General features: G+C 45.3%; 1 protein-coding gene across 1 annotated transcript in view; it reads left to right on the top strand.

The window, feature by feature from the left end:
- Window positions 1-18,160, top strand: part of tet1 (tet methylcytosine dioxygenase 1) — a 59,826-nt gene that overhangs the window by 40,275 nt on the left and 1,391 nt on the right. Inside the window, exons 5-12 of the mRNA XM_036547312.1 lie at window positions 1,151-3,374; window positions 3,760-3,850; window positions 6,507-6,600; window positions 8,743-8,951; window positions 11,491-11,641; window positions 14,381-14,470; window positions 15,430-15,567; window positions 17,557-17,887. Of these exons, the coding sequence (XP_036403205.1) occupies window positions 1,151-3,374; window positions 3,760-3,850; window positions 6,507-6,600; window positions 8,743-8,951; window positions 11,491-11,641; window positions 14,381-14,470; window positions 15,430-15,567; window positions 17,557-17,887 (3,328 nt within the window). The remainder of the gene's footprint in view (window positions 1-1,150; window positions 3,375-3,759; window positions 3,851-6,506; window positions 6,601-8,742; window positions 8,952-11,490; window positions 11,642-14,380; window positions 14,471-15,429; window positions 15,568-17,556; window positions 17,888-18,160) is intronic.

Below are 18,160 nucleotides of genomic sequence, written 5' to 3'. Positions count from 1 at the left end.
CCCATATGCTCTTTCTCAGCATCCCATATGCTCATATTAGCGTAAATTTATATTGTCTACAGAGTTATGTACACATTATCTCATTTTGTCAAGTGCTTATGCAGCAGTTTTCAAATATACGTTAGCACCTGCCAGATATTTCAACAATGAACCTGATGCTTCCAAGAAACTATTATATAGCTATATAATTCTGGATTACTTTTGTATAAAAATATAGCACATTAAAAATGTTTTTCTTATGTAGTTCCTCATTGTGTATGGATGTCCTTTTTCCTGTAATCTAAATGTACATTTGAAAGTGTGCTGCTCATCGGGTGCACCTTTGATTACATATTTGCTTGTGAGGTGACGCTGAAAAACACAGTGGTAAGCTTAACATGAGCTAAAGCACAAAAATACATTATATTTTTGTAGGCTTACATTGGTCTGCTTTTTCAGACTTAATGAGCCAAACGTGTGTAGTATCGGTATTCTAAACAGAAATACGAGGGTTTGGCAGTCATCAGGTGTCAGTCCAGCCAGAAGAGGCGAAGAACGCAGAACTTATGTCTGTGGAGCTCTCCATTATCTATTATGGCAATGGAAAAGTGTGAATGCAAGGTAATGATAGTTAATGTACAGTAAGTGATTTTGGGCATGCAAAAACACTCCAGGTTTCCCAGTTCTCGTCTGAATGCCGTTTTGGTTTCAGGTTTCAGGTGAGGATAAACAGCATGTGCTGTAGAGCCAAGGGAGATATGAACATGTGACAGCATTAGATATTTTATGAATGCTATTAGTTGTATTGGAAACAGTCAGTGGGTCAGCCCATTTTGTTTCCTCATCCATGTTTATTTTCTGCGCTTCTGTTCTTGGAATGATCTAATAACCCATTTTCCTCTGTAGTTTTTTAACTGTGTTGGAAGGGTGAGATACGAGGCTCCTGGTCTGTTAGTACGCGCAGGCAGCGTTGTTGCTCTGGCGTTATGCTTATGCATATTTCCACTTAGTGCTGGGTTTCTCTTCAACCCGCTGTGCAGCCGTCTGTTATCCCAAGCCCTGTTACTCATTGGACCGTTTTGCTGCATTGTTCTTGTGCCAGACTTGTTGTGTCACCACAAATAAAGCTTTCTGTTTGAGACACTTTGCTTCTTCTCTGTCTCCTGCCCAGGTTGAGCCAGCAGGAACCCTAGTAAATGGCACGCAACCGGAGCAGATGGAGCCTCCCTGCCCAGCGCCCGAGCCGGGTCACGCCTCACAGGCTCATGCACTGCCACCAGAGCCTGGGCGGCCACAGGGCGACCCGGCCGCGATCTGGGACCAGAAGGCCGGAGAGGACGAGAGCCTTCGTTTCCACCAGTGTGTCAAGGGCCTCGAGCGTGTGAGACCCCATGGCGAGGGGCGGACAGGTGGTGCAGGCTCCTCGGCTGAGCCCAAAAGAACTTTCCCCACCTGGCCCAACTCCAGCCTTGCGCTGAATCCCGCACCCCTGCTGGATGCGCCTGTCCCCCCAAAGAAGATCAAGTTGGAAGAGCCATGGGGGCAAACCGATGGTGAGCCAAGCCCAGGGTTTTCGGAAGGTGGGGACTATGAGGATGCACTGTCCACGTTGGCAGCTGTTGTCTGTTTCTCAATCTCCGACAGGAAGGGGCTAGAGGAGCGGCTCTGTGGGCCTCTGCGCCCCGGCAAACAAGAGCGCAATGAAACCGCAGGTCACGACGCTTGCCCAAAAAACGCTGCTATCAGTTTGACAAGTGATGACTGTCCCCATGGAGGAGACCCACAGAGGCTCTCCCTGTCAGGCCTCGAGTCCCTGGTCAAGCAGAGGAACATCAGTATTGAGCAGGCCATTGCCATCGAGGCCCTGACCCAACTCGCGGTCACCCCATTGGCAGCCCCCCTACCAGTGGTTGATCTCAGCCAGAGTCCGGACAACAGGAACTCCCTGAGTTTGGCTTTGGGCACGGACGCACATCTGCAGGAAAGCAAGTCGGCATCAGGTTTGTTTTCAAACAAAGTCCCTGTCATCAGCTCAGCATCCCACCAGACCTCTGTCATTCAACCTCCATTAGACAAGCAGAACAATTCCGCCCTCGGCCCCCAGAGCCTGCCCACCACAGGCAAACTGTCCCTGCAGGATCTCTTAGAGGCCACCTCAGAAGCAGACAAGATGTCTCCCCGCACCAACTATGAAAAGCACTTCTGTGACCATGAGAGAGACCCGAATGTGAAAGGAGAGCAAGCACTTTGGCAGGCAGAGAGGTTAGATGGCACTTTTGAGGGACGCGCAGATGTGGCCGGGGCCTTGCCCCTTCACAGGATCATGAGGAACAAGGACGAGGAAGAAGTGGCGGCCCAGCTGGCGCAGCTTGCCTTCATCATTGAGTCGAGTCACAAGCAGGGCGCCGTCTGGCCACCTCAGCCTCTGGAGAACAGACCTCTCCAGCGATCACCGGCCCGGATCACTAAGAACAACTGCCACCCGCTGTTCCACGACTCACAAAAGTCACCCCTGAAGAAGCCCAAAATGACGCCTCCTAAACCCAGGGTGCCGAAGAAGAAGGCAGGAGTGGTGGTCGAGGGGGAGACCTGGGGGCATTTGCAGAACAACAGCAGTCCCCACTTCCCAAAAAGGACGCCCAATGGCAAGGCCCCGCACAAGACGAAGGTCCAGAAGGTGTTGCTGCAGCAGAAAGTGGCAGGACATCACCGACTGTTCCTTCCGCAGGCCCAGATGGACCTCAAAAGATACCTGGCCGAGGCATACCAGCAGAGGTGTCGGCTTTACCGCCTTGGTGACTCCCGCCAGGACACTGAGAAAGAGCACTTAGAGCGGCAGCCCTCACCGGGGGCTGTGAGTCAGAATGGCTTCAGCCACGGGATCCCTGAGCCGATGGCTGCCCTGGACTCCCACAAACGGTGCCCAGTATGGAACCTCCATGGGAGCTCCATTCCTCGGAATGGTCACCCAGACCCTCCACGGTGTGACATGATCACTCAGGTGCCTCAGCCTGGCAACACGCTACATCACGGTGCTTCCCCGTGGGCTGGCCCCACAGTGACCAGCACAACCAGCCAAGGCTTGGTCCACGGGCCCACAGCCAGCAATGGTGACCAATCACCAGTGGTGGCCAACAGCTTCATCCAGAGGTCGTCGTCTGCTATTGGTGAGGGGCTCTTCAAGGTGGAAACATCCGGCTCTGTGACAGTGTTGTCCACGCAGACCCACAACACTGAGGGAGGGGAGCCAGACTTCCCTGGGGAATCCACCCCCACCAAAAACACCCTGGACAGCTTCCTGGAGTCCCCTCTGAAGTTCCTGGACACCCCAACCAAGAATTTGATGGACACCCCATCCAAAAAAGGAGTGGATTTCCCCAACTGTGACTGTGTGGGTAAGTCAGACCTGTACACACCACCTGGTCCATTTATGCAAGCTGACCAAATGTACAAAAGTTGCTGATTATGTGGTTTAACCTCTACATGAGGTCTAAATATTTACTTGACAGTATCCAATGCAGTGACCTTCGCAGTAATCCATTTGTTTTGGGGTGTTCTACAGTGTGATTGACAGTGCTCTTTGCACAAGAATTGAAATATTCTCTGAAAAAACACTGAAAACTTTTCTTATTACTTGGCAATATGGCACTGCACTGAGGCTGCAACGCTCATTGTTGTAGTCACTGATTTGAATGTCAAGAGATCAGTCTCTGTTTGTTCATTGAATTCATGTATGTGAATCTATGTTTGTTGAAAGTAAACGTTCACCTCTCTCCACAGAGCAAATCATCGAGAAGGAAGAGGGGCCATACTATACCCATCTAGGATCTGGCCCGACTGTTGCTGCTGTGAGGGAAATGATGGAGGACAGGTGAGTCACATTGCTCAGCATCACACTTTTTCACTGCTTGATCATGAGGAGAACCTTCTGCTCAGGGGTCTCATTTTTGTTGTATTAAGTACAACACCATAAAGCCAGTGGTGGCGGGTGAGCTGGAAACAGGGGTAGGGGAAACATTACCTTTAAATCTATCATTACTTTCAACCTGTTTCCCTTTATCCTCCTTGATTAACAATAAAACAAAGAATTCACAATAGTTGACACCAATTGTAAATAGAGTAAATGATTATGCTTGCGAAGCAGCACAGATTGTCTGTAGTTTGTTATTTTGAGCATTTAAATTTCTTTAAATGCTCAAAATAACAAGGATGGCAATTTGAATAATTAAGTGGCAAGTAATCCCAAAGCTTTCTCTTAAATGTTTCAAATTATAGCTTTCTTGTGTTAAAAAAATTCAAATTACAAAACGGAGCTAAATGTAGTTAAATGTCTATTTAAATTACTGAGAATAAACTTTCAGGTTAGGTTGAGTGCAATGAACAATAACGTTTAGAACACAGACCTTACAAAAGCTGTGATGTGTCATGAGCATTTAACGTAATTTACATCGATAAATGCCATCCTTGTTAATTGAACAATTTCACGTTGTAGCTTTCGCAAGCACACAAACAACAGACAATCTGCGCTGTTTCGCATAGCATAATCATTTACTCTATTTACAATTGGTGTCAATTATTCTGTGAATTATTTGTTTTATTGTTAATCAAGGAGGATAAAGGGGAACAGGTTGAAAGCAATGATAGATTTAAAGGTAATGTTTCCCCTACCCCTGTTTCCAGCTCACCTGCCACCACTGCATAAAGCATACATAAAGCTTACATAAGCATGGCATAAAGGCTTTATTAAGCATTCTCAGTGTGTTGTTCATGATACATAACATTATGACATAATAAAGTGTGTTATCTTGAAACGGCGGTCAAATCCAACTTTATCAACATGACACATAAAGACATAACTGGGGCAAGAGATCATATGACATGTGATAATATGAGGTGAACACCTGAATTGGCAGAAGGATTAGTTTTGGGTAGCTGCCTAGTCCAATGAAGCAACATTACTAACAAGTGGAACTTGGGAAGTACCCATTAAGTGATTAAAGAATGAATCGTCCTAGGTGAGAATATCAGGTATATTCATATATGAGGTACCATTAGAGAGTGTGCATGTGTATCTGAAATTGAGGATCCTCCTGGACAGTGTGTATCTGTTGCATTATTATTTACAGATGTACACACCGGTGGACTAAAGTCCATGCAGAGATCTAATTCCAGTATTTAACTTAACTTAATTTGAATATATATATATATTACTGAATAATTTTACTGATATTTATTTGTTATTCTTAGATATGTCTTTGTCGGTATTTTGACGATTTGAAATGCGGTGAAAAATACCAGTAAGCTGCTACAAAGAAAGGAGGATCTTAAAGACCTCTTTGAGATAAGCTAAATCTGCAGCTTAATCTGAATCAGATGGCAAAGAGAGGTGATCTCTGTTGAGGCTGGCAATTGTTCATACCATTTAGCGTCAGGACAGGGGCTGTAGCCTTGCTGAACTCAAGTCTGAGCAGTAAACCCTGGCCCTGTCTTTGTGAATATTTTACATCATACCAAAGCCTGAGCATTTTTCTTTTGAGGTCCTTGGGTTCAGAGTTGCTCTTTTGGAAATGCTGAGCTGTCTTCTCACCATATGGACCGAACGTTAGCATAAGACAGTGCAACCACTGTAGACTGCTGTGCAGCCATTGTGGACTGCTATACAGGCACTTTAGACCATTGTGCAGCACCTGCTTGCCTGCTGCTACACTCTTTCCCCTCATAGTGTATTTTATTTACTGGGGCTGCACAGAAAGGAGAGCTCTGTTAAGCTGACTACACTCACCTACAAGAAACCTCCAGGGTTCTATCCCAGGAGTCTCCTCGGCAGCCTCTAACTTTACAGTTTCTGAAGCCTACATAAGTGGTATTCGTCTATTTTCACTATGAATCTCACCCTGGAACAAAGTATGTTTTTTTGTTATTTGTGAAATTATGTGTATTTAGCTTCTCACTGACCTGGGTGTGCACAAAAACCTTCAGAATGACTCTAAGCTGTTTATGTTCCTATATTCTCCTTGAAAGCAATACCTCATCTTCACACAAAATGTTATGTATTTGTACCCAGTGATGTCACTTTGATCAAATATTCTCTGTATATTTAAGTTATGTGAAGTAAGTCGATTTCTTATAAACCCCCTATATTAGTTTGTGTAAGCTGTCTTGACCTTGATACACAAACAAATACTGAACTTGCTAGATGATGAGGTAAGGTTAGGATCAGAGGGATTCCAATAGCTCACTCGAACTCACCTTTGAAATACAGAGAATAAAAGTCGATAGTTCACTGTTCAGTTGCTGGGTGATGAATCTTCCTCATCTTGAACCATGTGTGTTTTTGGGGTGTACAGTAGGTATGGACATAAACTTTTTTGATGGAGTTCTGTAAGCCGAGCTGGGTGGATTTGGGGTTTATGCATGGACAGAAAGGCTCATCATACCTATGTGTATATGGGGGGTGTAGTTCCTCATGTTGTGTGTGTGTTTCAAGGCGTAGCTCCTCATGGTTCTGTGTGTCTGGGGGGGTGCAGGTATGGAGAGAAAGGCAAGGCTGTGCGGGTGGAGGTGGTGGTGTACACGGGGAAGGAGGGCCGGAGCTCCCAGGGCTGTCCCATTGCCAAATGGGTAAGTGATCTTCCCTAAGTGCCTTTCACATGGGCAGATTATGCTATGCTCATTGCAAGCAGAATAAACACAGTTTTAATGAAATATTTCTGTATTAATTGAATATGCTTATGATAATGCATATAATACTGCTGCTGTTATATACATAGCATTAATACCATAAATCCTCAGCACTTTAAAGACTGGAACATGAAACAGTGTGACTGTTCAGACTTTTCATGGAACATGGAACCAGTGCACCTATCAGTTCATTTTCAATTTTGAAAATAAATTGTACTGGCTTTCAATTTCCAATCTGAAACATGTACAAGGGGGATAGAAGAAGAATGTGCATCACAATAGATGTGTATTATTCCATGAGGAATGCTGGGCCCAAAAAATCATTGATTCAGTTGTAGCTCAAAAGAGAACAAGGTGGCACATTCCACAAATAAAGATGAAAATGACTGAGTACTTTTGAATTGAAGTGCTAACGCATTTTGCCTATCCAGCCTTCATTAGAGAGTATGTGATGAAGACTGATGAAGGTTAGATAGCCGAAACACATCATTTTCATGAGCGGTGTCTTCAGATGTTTCTTGAAGACAGAGAGGGACTCAGCAGAACGGATGAGGTGTGGAAGTTCATTCCACCACCAGGGGACAATGGCAGAGAAAGTCCTGGGTAGTGATTTAACGCCACGATGCGGCGGGATCACCGGCACCGTTTAGCGGCAGATTGTAGCAGTCAGGAGGGAACATAAGGTTGTAGCAGTGAGTTCAAGTACTTAGGTGCAGTTTTGTTGGCCTTGAACATGATGCGAGCAGCTACAGGGAGCCAGTGGAGTGAGACTAAGAGGGGTGTAACATGAGCCCTTTTTGGTTGGTTGAAAACCAGACGTGCAGCTGTGTTCTATATCAACAACAGAGGTTTGATAGTGCATGCAGGTAGGCTGGGCAAAAGAGCATTGCAGTAGTCCAGTCTTGAGATGACCAGTGCCTGGACAAGGAGCTGCGCAGCATGCTCGGATAGGTAGGGCCTGATTTTCCTGATATTGTACAGGGCAAATCTGCATGATCTGGTAGTCATAGTGATGTGGTCAGTAAATTTTAGCTGGTCATCAATCACTACCCCCAGGTTCCGTGCTGAGACAGTGAGGTCATCAGGTTGGAACGAGAGGTAGAGCTGGGTGTCATCGGTAGGAGAAGCCATGTGCCTGGATGATGGGACCCAGAGCAGTTGTATATACAGAGAAGAGGACGGGGCCAAGCACCGATCCCTGAGGTACCCCAGTGGTAACCCAGTGGGGCTTGGACTCCCTTCCCCTCCAGGATACCTGAAATGATCTGTCTATGAGGTAGGACTCAAACCAGCAAAGTGCAGTGCTGGTGATGCCCAGTTCAGCGAGGGTGGACAGGAGGATCTGGTGGTTCACAGTGTCAAATGCGGTGGACAGGTCTAGTAGGATGAGGGCCGACGACATGGAGGCAGCTCTCGCTGCCCGCGGGGTGTCGACAACAGACAGACGGGCTGTTTCAGTGCAGTGGCTTCTCCTCCTCAATGAGAAGGAGCCACTCCACTGAAACTCATCTTTATTTGTGGGATGTGCTACCTTTTTAGCATTTGGGCTACCACTGAAATATACACAGCATGTTTAAACAATGTGGAAAGGAACTTTTTCAGGAAAAAATCACTAAGCAGTGAAGTTCTGCAAGCACAGGGGGCTGTTCATAAACCACCACTTGCTCATCAGTGGTGGCTTGCATGTTGAGATTTTCTTTGGACCAAACTTTTTCAAACAATCACAAACATCACATAGTTTGTTGTCAGTAGTAAGAGCCGGTTTCCACCTTGTTATCGTGGGGGGGGTCGGTTCCTTTCCTCAGATGTCATGTTGCTGACTTACATAAAATATGTTTGTGTATGTGTGCCTCTATGTGTATGCGCGTGTGTATGTGTCCCAATGTGTATATGGGGTCTGTGCATGTGTATGTGTCACTGTATGTGTGTCTTTCTGTATGTGTGTGTGTGTGTGTGTGTGTGTGTGTGTATGTGTCTCTCTATGCATGTGTATGTCTCCGTATGTGTGTGTGTGTGTGTGTGCGCGTGTATGTGTGTTTTCCCATATGCGTGTGTGTGCCTGTATATGCATGCCTGTGGCAGGTTATTCGGCGGAGCAGTGAGGAGGAGAAGCTACTGTGCCTGGTGCGGCAGCGGGCAGGGCACTGCTGCCAGAACGCTGTGGTGGTCATCCTCATCCTGGCCTGGGAGGGCATCCCACGCACCGTCGCCGACAAACTGTACCAGGAGCTGACCCAAACGCTGTGCAAATACGGCTCGCCCACCAGCCGCCGCTGTGCCCTCAACGAAGAGTGAGTACCCACAGTGCACTGGGGCTGCACACTGATTCACATACTCCAGACATGTCACAGAAATGTGGAGCAAATACCCAGAGTGGCCATGCAGCGACTTACAGGTAGCCTCTGCCTTCAGCATCTGATGTAGACCTGTCACAAGAATGTGGTGGGTACCTAGACTGCGTTGCTCTTTGTTACCATCGGCCAGGGTGTAATGTAAAAAGGGGTCATTCTGGTCTGTAGCATGTCCATAACCAGCTATGACCTCGGTAATTTATTTAGAGCTAAAAATAAAATTTGAAGCTACATACAGACGGAGACGAGTGCATGCTTAATTCATTTTAGTGTCTGCTCTGTGTGTGAGTTGTGACAGAAGGTGCGAGCGCAGCCCCTTGCATCATCAGCATTTCCACTGATAGCAGCAATTGGAATTTACGCATGTTAAATTAAACGTAAAATTAAGTAAAATCCTTTTTCAGTCCTTTTTCCTCAACAAAATAAATATCTTAGTAGAAAAATTAAGTGCTGCAGTGTGATACAGCACACATGTAAGATGACTCAGACTGCTAAGTGTTTTAAAGGATAATGTCAATAAATAAAACAATAAATAGACAAAGAAATCTTAATTCTGGTCAGCGTGCCAAACCCTTTGTACAGACGGGTTGAAACATTTTGTAAGTGTTTTAGCTGACAGTGTAAACAAAATAAATAGATAAAAGAAAAATCTCAACTGTGGTCAGTATCTTCTCTACAAGTTTTAAAGAAGCAAAGCCATTACCCTTCAAGTTACGGGCAAGAAAGACAAGACTGTCTACAGTCTCAGGTTTTAAAGCTGCCCTGTGACAGCTGATAAGCTACTTGAATCCCTCATTTTTGACAGTGCTAATGGGAAGAATGTATTTTGCAATGCAATATGCAATTGCATTAGTGATGTCTTTGTGTCTTTTCATTTTTTTATCGTAAGGCACGGTGCTGGAAAATGCGGATACAATCGTTTGCTGCTGGGTAGTCGCACTGGGTACTGGTCTGGTGCTTGTCGAGGGTCCACTAACAAAACTCGTTTGGGAACTGTAATTTCTTACTTTCTGTCGGTTCTAACGGGTGATATTATTTCAAATGATGAAACAGGTTTGTGCTGTTGCCTGTCTTTGATGTCACGTGTCTTCGGCAGTTTGCAGTGCACGCTGCTCTGTTTTTTGTCAGATTGTAAATAGCCAAAATATCTCCAAACTACTGAAGTTGAGTGACCTTTCTTGTTGACGATGTCTTCGTCCTTTCAGCTGGTCATGGGCACTGCTTTTTCTTCGGTGTCGCTCAATTTTGCTTATTCCGCTCCAACTACAAGCCTGTCAGCCACTGTGTCTGTAAACAATACGACATGCTGGCCTGAATTTATACCTCTCACCGTGCAACCTAAATGGCGCAATGCATACCTTTATTCCTGCGACATGATTGGCAGTTCATGATTAATTTCTGTGCCTGCTATCTAAGCATGGAAATTAATTATATCGAACATTTGCTGTATTTATATTGAGGAAAATTATATTGTGATAAATATTGTTTTATCGTTTTATCTCCCTGCCCTACAGTTATAACTATTAATTACGAAAGGGGATGGAAAAGGAAAAGCATTTTAATTGACTATTACAAGCAGTGCTAAGGTTTGCTAACTAGACTAAGTTGTCAATAAAAATGTATGCCTGGTTTCTTGAGGCAAACAGTGGATGGTTCGTGTAGCACACTTAAAGGAAAAAGTGTATTTCTCAAAATTATGTTGTAGGTTATTCCCCAAACACCTGAATAGTCTTTTCAACTTTCCCTACGAATTTAAGGTGGGAATAACTGACATTAACTCTAGCTATTTTTTAAATTAGCGAACGTTACTATCATCCAAAGTAAGCTAGTAACACCCTGCTCCAACGGTAACTAGTATTACTATGCAATAGATAAACTATTCATTCATCACATTACCTCTGTCTGCTTCCCATTTTTCCTCCTCTTGTCTTCTTCTTTTTCTTCCCTGGGCACGAGAGGGCTTCGGTCTTTTTGACATGATTATGCTACTGATGTTAGCCTAACCGTGTCACGTTTCACAGTCACTAGCTCAGATAACTTGCCCATCCCACAACCAGGTAAGTCCAGGGGGGGGCTGGCAATGCATCAGGGTGATGCTGCGGGCAACCCAGAAAATAGGCTAAGTAGGTATGTTGTTGTACAATAGTACTAGTAAAAAATAGAAAAAGTTGAAAATTTTGATTTTTTTTCTTCCCTCATTTGGGGCGCCCCTATCGATGGACGGCACCCCTAGCATTTGCCTATACCGCCAATGCCAGGAGCCGGCCCTGCCTTAGTGGCAAAACATTGTCACTGCACCTATGTTCTGCATTGCATGATTGTGAGAGCAAATCCCCTCTTACATGGGAGGAGCAGTCACATCCAGGCACATGGGCACGGTGTGATCTGTGACCTGGGGGTCCAGGACGGTCGCATAGGACTGGAGCATCGTCCAGTCATTTCAGGCGTTCACCACAGCTCCTCTTCCCTCCCTCCACAGCCGAACCTGCGCCTGCCAGGGCCTGGACCCAGAGACCTGTGGCGCCTCCTTCTCCTTCGGCTGCTCCTGGAGCATGTACTTCAACGGCTGCAAGTTCGCCCGCAGCAAGGTGCCGCGCAAGTTCCGGTTGCTGGGAGACTACCCCCTGGAGGTGGGCAGGGCCTTTATCAGAGCACCACACACACAGTCATGGCCAGAGCCACGATACACGTCGTACCGCCTGTAACTGCCTGCTGTTACTATCGAACATGGCCAAAATGCCTCCCTACCTCCCAGGCAAACCTTAATAACAGTAATATGCAGGGTGAAGATTGTTGGCATTAAACCATTTCAACTGTAGCCTTTCATTTATGTTGCCTACAATTAAAGGTACTATGAGATTTTAGCATGAAATCCATTTTTAATGGTAGAACTGATGAAAATCTGCCTAGTATTGTTTTGAGAAAGTCAGTGTATTCCAGTAATCCTTACGTTTTCTCAGTATGTCTAACTGGACAGCTGTGTGGTGTAGTGGCAGGGCTCATAACCAGAAGGTTACTGGTTTGATTCCACAAAGCTAAGCCAAAGCTGTTGTGCCGTTTGGAAATGTGCTTAACTCACAGTTGTCTCAGTAGATGTCCAGCTGTATAAATAGTTAAAATTGTATGTTTCTCTGGATAAGAGCATCTGCTGAATGAAAATAATGTGATGTGATTTCAAGTTCTTCTTTAGTTAACTGCATTCACTCTGCTCTGTATGAGCAGACAGATTTAATTAGTACATTCCAGTACAAGGTGTTATTATACTTCCTTAGCAGATGCAGTTATCTGAAGCAGCTTACATAGCTTACACATCTCCACTCACACAGTTGGATGTTTACTGAAGCAATTTGGTACACCAGGGCAGAACCCAGGGGCACCAAGGCAAAGCCTGAACTGAGAGCTGAATCCTCAACCTTTGGGTTCTGAGCCCTGATCCAGAACCACCTCGGCTCACAGGCCTCACGGTATCTTTAATATTAGTGCATGTCCATGCCCCTCCCAGTGGAATTGTGGGCTGTAATTAGAGGAATTAGAGGTGCGTTGAGTTGTTTTGCTGTTGATAGAGAGGCACAGAAGTCCCTACACTGTTTGTAAGGGGTTTTAGCACGTGCAGAACAGCGGTATTAGTGTGGATGTAGCAGTATGGTATAGAGGTTAAGGAGCAGGGCTTGTAACACAGAGGTTACAGGTACACCTCCCAGGTGAGGCATTGATTTTGTACCCTTGGGCAGGGTTCTTAACCTGAACTTTCTCATTATGCATCAATCATAAATGGATATTATGTAGAAATTGTAAGCCATGTAAATCGCCCTGAATAGGAGTGCCTGCTAAGGAAGTGTGACGTAGTGCAGAATCACAGTGTGAAAGAGATTATTATTGATGAGAACCTTCTCTCCATAGGGGAAGTTAGGGGTCATGACTGTGGGACATCCAGTTCTTTCACAAGACACAGGAACATACCACTCACTCTTCGAGCACTTAGAGACACCCAACCATTCAGTATATTGTATGCTAAATTTAAGAGCTGTGCGTGTTAGTGTCTGTCAGTAGGGGGGCATCAGATCAGATCTTATGTGCTTTTCTCCTTTATACAGCCCTCTTTTTGGATTCAGTAACTGGGTAGGTCTGTCTCATCCAAACAACGTGCTAGGGCACACCAGTGGTGCCTTTTTCACATGGGGCATCGCCCACCTCAGAGAGCTAAGTATCTCTTTTCATGGCTGATTAGATATGAGGAAGTAAAAAGCACTCAGATCTCCCCTGGTTAAGACACTTGCTTTGAGTACAAGATCACCCCCACAGCCCAGGTTCGATCCCAGCGGTGTCATCAGCTGAGCTCATATTGACAGAATAGACTGGCTTGGTTGTGCCGAGGGTGGGGCGGTCTGCTCTTGGACACTGACTCATGAGGCGCCTGCCAGTCACTTGGATGACGTTGGTGAAGCCACGCCCATCCTCCAATAGGAACTTAGTACACTGTAGTGGCTGGGCGACTTGTAGTGTGAATAACAGTAATGTTGCTATGCCTATGCATCATCGGACTGCATTGATCACGCCCTGCGCTCCTGCACAATTCTAGTAGATGTCACGGTGAGAGACCAGTTGGAAAGGAGGGGTGCACAATGGGGGTGAGCTGGTATTGTTGGATTTTCTTATAATTTTAAAAGTAAAAAACCGGACCAAAAGTGCGCTTGGAGAAAAGCTTTATTTGGTGGAGATGGAATCCGGCAGCATTTCTGCCTGCAAAGCTTTAACTCTTTGTTAAAGAACTTGTTTGAACTGTTACCATGAAACAAACAGCAACAGACAATAGGTTTACAATGTTGCAACATCAACCTATGCTCCCAATGCAAATCAGATGCTTGGTGTTGATGCTAAAGGCCCCTTTGTCTGGTGGTGGTCGCCAATTGTCCACTCCTGGTTGTATTTTACAATTGATGGCTGTCGCCTGCCTTAATCAATTGCTCTCGCCTTCAACTGTAACCAGGCACCAGAGGCGTGGAGCTTCCTTTGTAACTACGATAGTAAGTCCGTCAGGTTCCACAGTTCTCTTATTCTGAACCATGTCTGATCAGAAGTTACTATAATTTCTCACAGTATCTTTGACTGTTTCACTTCAGGCTTCACACATTGGCTTAGTGTATGGTTTACTGGACCTCCTGCCAAAGCTAACAAGATCAACCAGTCAGTTCTCTCCAGCTCCTGTGTCTCCAGCAGGCTGTTTGTCATAAAGCTAAATACAGAAGTTAGTTGCAAAATAACCCATAAAAGGATGAAAAAGTTTCAAAACAAGCATTGAAAAGACCTATATTCCAACATTGAGTATATTTCATAATGACCTTCATCTTGCTGTCGTTATGTGTTCACAGGAGGAGAAGCTGGAGAATAATCTTCAGAATCTGGCCACAGATCTGGCACCTGTATATAAGAAGCTGGCTCCAGAGGCATTTCAGAACCAGGTAGGTCACCTGAATATGATATGTATCCAGAGCTGCTGTATCCAGCTGTATCCAGAACTCGGGGGGACATCTGTTTTCTTAACAGAAATATCAAAAACCTTCACCTTCAGCACATTTTTTCCAAAAAGAAAGGAAATATATTTTCTGAATTTTAATCTTCTAGTTGTAGCTTGCTTTTATTTACACTGCACGTTCATTTCTTGCCAATATTGATGTTTTTTTTTCTTGTCAAATTGTGTAATTAATGTTCTTAACACACAAAAGCTCACAAAAACCTCTCTCAAAAGTACCCATAATTGAAGTTATTTTCAGTTTTTAATTTTAGTTCACCTGGGACAGCATGCCCCCAGAGCCCCTTATCCCCCCCCAGTTCCACCGACACCCTCTCCTTTGTTAATATTTTACAGTTCGGTCATTGCATGCATTATTTCATCAGGATGTCCCCGCACTCAGCATTAGCCCAGCCAATTCCACACCAAAGTCTCTATGTGTCATGGGTAGGCTAATAGTCTCACTGGTTTTAGAGTTACCAGTCAGGGGGCTCGTGAGTGGACTGCTTTCCATAATGGCTTTAAATGAGCAATTAGGGGCTGAGGTTGAAGGAAAACTGGAAGCTGCTGCATATCTGGAACCCTGCAAGGGCAGGATACTCAACACATGTGTGTTCCTGAGAGCAGTGCCAAGCATTTGCTTAGTTAACTCGTACTGTTTTGAGTTCTGTGACATTTTTGATGAATTTTGCATTCATCTCACAAAGTTCATCTCGCTTTTCCGGGCCGCCCCATTAATGATGAGAACATCTGCAAGTCAAGAGTATTAATCATTCCAACACACTATTTAACTCTTTAATAAACTGTGTTTTCTTTAGCCGTCATTGTCTCACGCCTTATTGTCTCTGTGTTAGCCTTGCCACGCGCACTACTGCTCTGACTCTGAGGTGTCTGCGCCTCCTTTCACAGGTGGAGCAGGAGCATGCGGGCCTGGACTGTCGGCTGGGCCTAAAGGAGGGCAAGCCCTTTTCGGGAGTGACAGCCTGCGTGGACTTCTGTGCACACGCCCACAAAGATACACACAACATGAAAAATGGGAGCACCGTGGTATGTGCTTAAGCTTAAGTCTGAGCATTTACTGAGTCTCAGTGCTTACAGAGTGTTTACTGAGTCTCAATAAGCACTGAGTCTTAAGTGACAGAGTCTTAAAACTGACAGTCTCAACACTTAAGAGTGTTACTCTTAACACACTGTGGTATGTATTTGATCTTGTATCTGAACTCTTACTCAGTAGCCATTTTCACATATGAACTCCGGACAAAGTGCAGAGAATCAGGTCCGCAACTTGGCCGGAATTGCCCTTTCACACATGTAGCACGCAACAGGAGATTGTCCGTGACAGACACGTTCTCACCTACAGGAAATATTCCGGTTTGGTTTAGGTGAGGGGTGGCGCCTGGGTAGAGTGTGCAGGAGGCAGGACATGACGCAAAAAGTACGCTGCAGAAATCACAGTGGCTGTATTCGAAACCGCCTATTGCGTACTGTGTACTGCGTACTACACAAGTATATACTGTATACTGCATGCTATTTTTCAGTGTAGTACCCAGTATGCGACCATTAATAATTACATTTGTAGTATGTTACATAGTCACTTGAAATCATTGTGAGTTTAGAAACGTCCAGATTTCCTTGTGGTATTTTCCAGTTAGACGCCACTTGCATTCTCACGAGGGAAAAGTATTGACGAGTTCACAAAAAGCATTCACGAGTTTAAGTATTTTCAGTTTTTTTCTTTTCAGTTCCTTACCTTTTGGTGGTACGGGTACATAATGTGGCACGGAGGAGGAGAAGGTGAACATAGCTATTGTACTTCTGGGTAGCCTATAAAAAAAATCACACATAGCCATCCAATGGTGCTACCAGTACACATAACTTATTATTAATTTTACATGTATTATAACAATAAGGTAAGTTTTTGTTGTTCGCTATGTAATGTTAGGTCACCAGTTCACCTATCTCACTATACCTATCACTATTACTTAGCTACAGCTTAGCTAGCTACTAACCAGATAATAAACTACAAACCAACGTTATTAATCATCGTAAGAGACAAGTTTTGGCAGTATAGCTATAGCTAACTATCTCTTTAATGATCATTGTACTCAAAATAGCATGTATTTGGACATATCCGCAATGTCAATGAAACAGTGGAAAGCAATGTACAGGCGCGCGGAAAAGAGTACGAGGCAGATGTTTGTATTCTTCCGGTTTCGTGCCAGTCACATAATAGAAACGTCATCAACACGCCCACTCGCGGTGGATTCTCTGGAACGTTACCTGCTCTATTCACACATGGACTCACTCCGACATGAGGCGGACTATGTTAGGGAGCTGGCAGAACAAAGTCCGTCACATGTCCGGCCCGACTGATTCGGACATTTGCATTCTCACATACAGCTCCTCCGGCTAAGGGCCGGATACGTTCCAGCGTCCAGTGCATGTGTGAAAGGGGCTAGTCTTAACATGTGCTGAGTCTCAGGGGATACTGAGTCTTATCACTTAACACACCATGGTATGTGTTTGAGCTTATGTCTCAACATTTAAAGAATCTAACTTACTAAGTGTCAGCACTTACTGGGTCTTACAACTTACAGAGTCTTAACACTTGCTGAGTCTTAACACCTCTCTGAGTCTTAACACTTAAGAGTTGCAGAATTCTCACAGTTTAAAGGCAAGCAGTCACCCTGTGAATGAGCTGTCTTTCAGAAAGTTTTTCTCTGCGTGGTTAAGGAAACCAATGGCCCAGAGCAGGCCGTAATTGGATAAGCAGAGAGAAATTGAGCATTTGAGGTACTTTCCAAAGATCCTAAACAAGCTCTCAGATCCGAACATTCCTTGGCAAGGAACGCAGCCTCGCAGAGGGTAATCGGTTAGAAACCAAAAGCACGCTCACGCGTCTTAGCCTGGACGTGACAGAATGATGAAAATGGGGGTTACACTCAGGTCAGGAGGTCTCCTTTCTTAGAAACCAGTCCTGACAGTCCTGACCAGTTATGACAGTCTCTATCCCCTGTCCTCTGTCCTGGTGCACAGGTATGCACTTTAACAAAGGAGGACAACCGGGCGGTGCGGAACATCCCGGCGGATGAGCAGCTGCATGTGCTGCCCCTCTACAAGATCTCCGAGATGGATGAGTTCGGTCGCGCTGAGGGCCAGTGGGCCAAGATGGAGTCTGGAGCCCTCCAGGTGCTGACTTCCTTCCCGCGTGAGGTGCGGCTGCTGGCTGAGCCCGCCAAGTCGGCCCGTCGCAAGAAGCTGGAGGCCAAAAAGGCCAACACCGAGAAGCTGAGCCTCCAGGACAGGAAGCAGGTCACCCCAGTGAAGGCCAAGCCCGAGCCCGGCAGGGGAATCCTTAATGGAAACGGTAACTGACCCACTTCGCTGTCATTGGCAGTGTGCGGGGTTTAGTCAGGGAGGTTTATGAGAGCTCAGTGTTAACATCTTACCTTCTCTACTGCTAACAGCTGTAGCATCTCATTATTGTGTGATCACCATCACCAAGACATTCTGGGCCCTCCACAGACATCCTTAGTCCTATGCATGTACTGTTTTGAGGGTGTACATAAGTAAATTAAAGTAAAGCTCTTACACTGAAATCATAAAGGTAATATTTAAGTGTTTCCTTTTAGTTTGTAAG

Source organism: Megalops cyprinoides, chromosome 15 (assembly GCF_013368585.1).
Source record: "Megalops cyprinoides isolate fMegCyp1 chromosome 15, fMegCyp1.pri, whole genome shotgun sequence".
Classification (NCBI taxonomy): Eukaryota; Metazoa; Chordata; class Actinopteri; order Elopiformes; family Megalopidae; genus Megalops; species Megalops cyprinoides.
The sequence above is the reverse complement of the archived record's forward strand: the minus strand, read 5'-3'. Positions and strand labels throughout refer to the sequence as shown.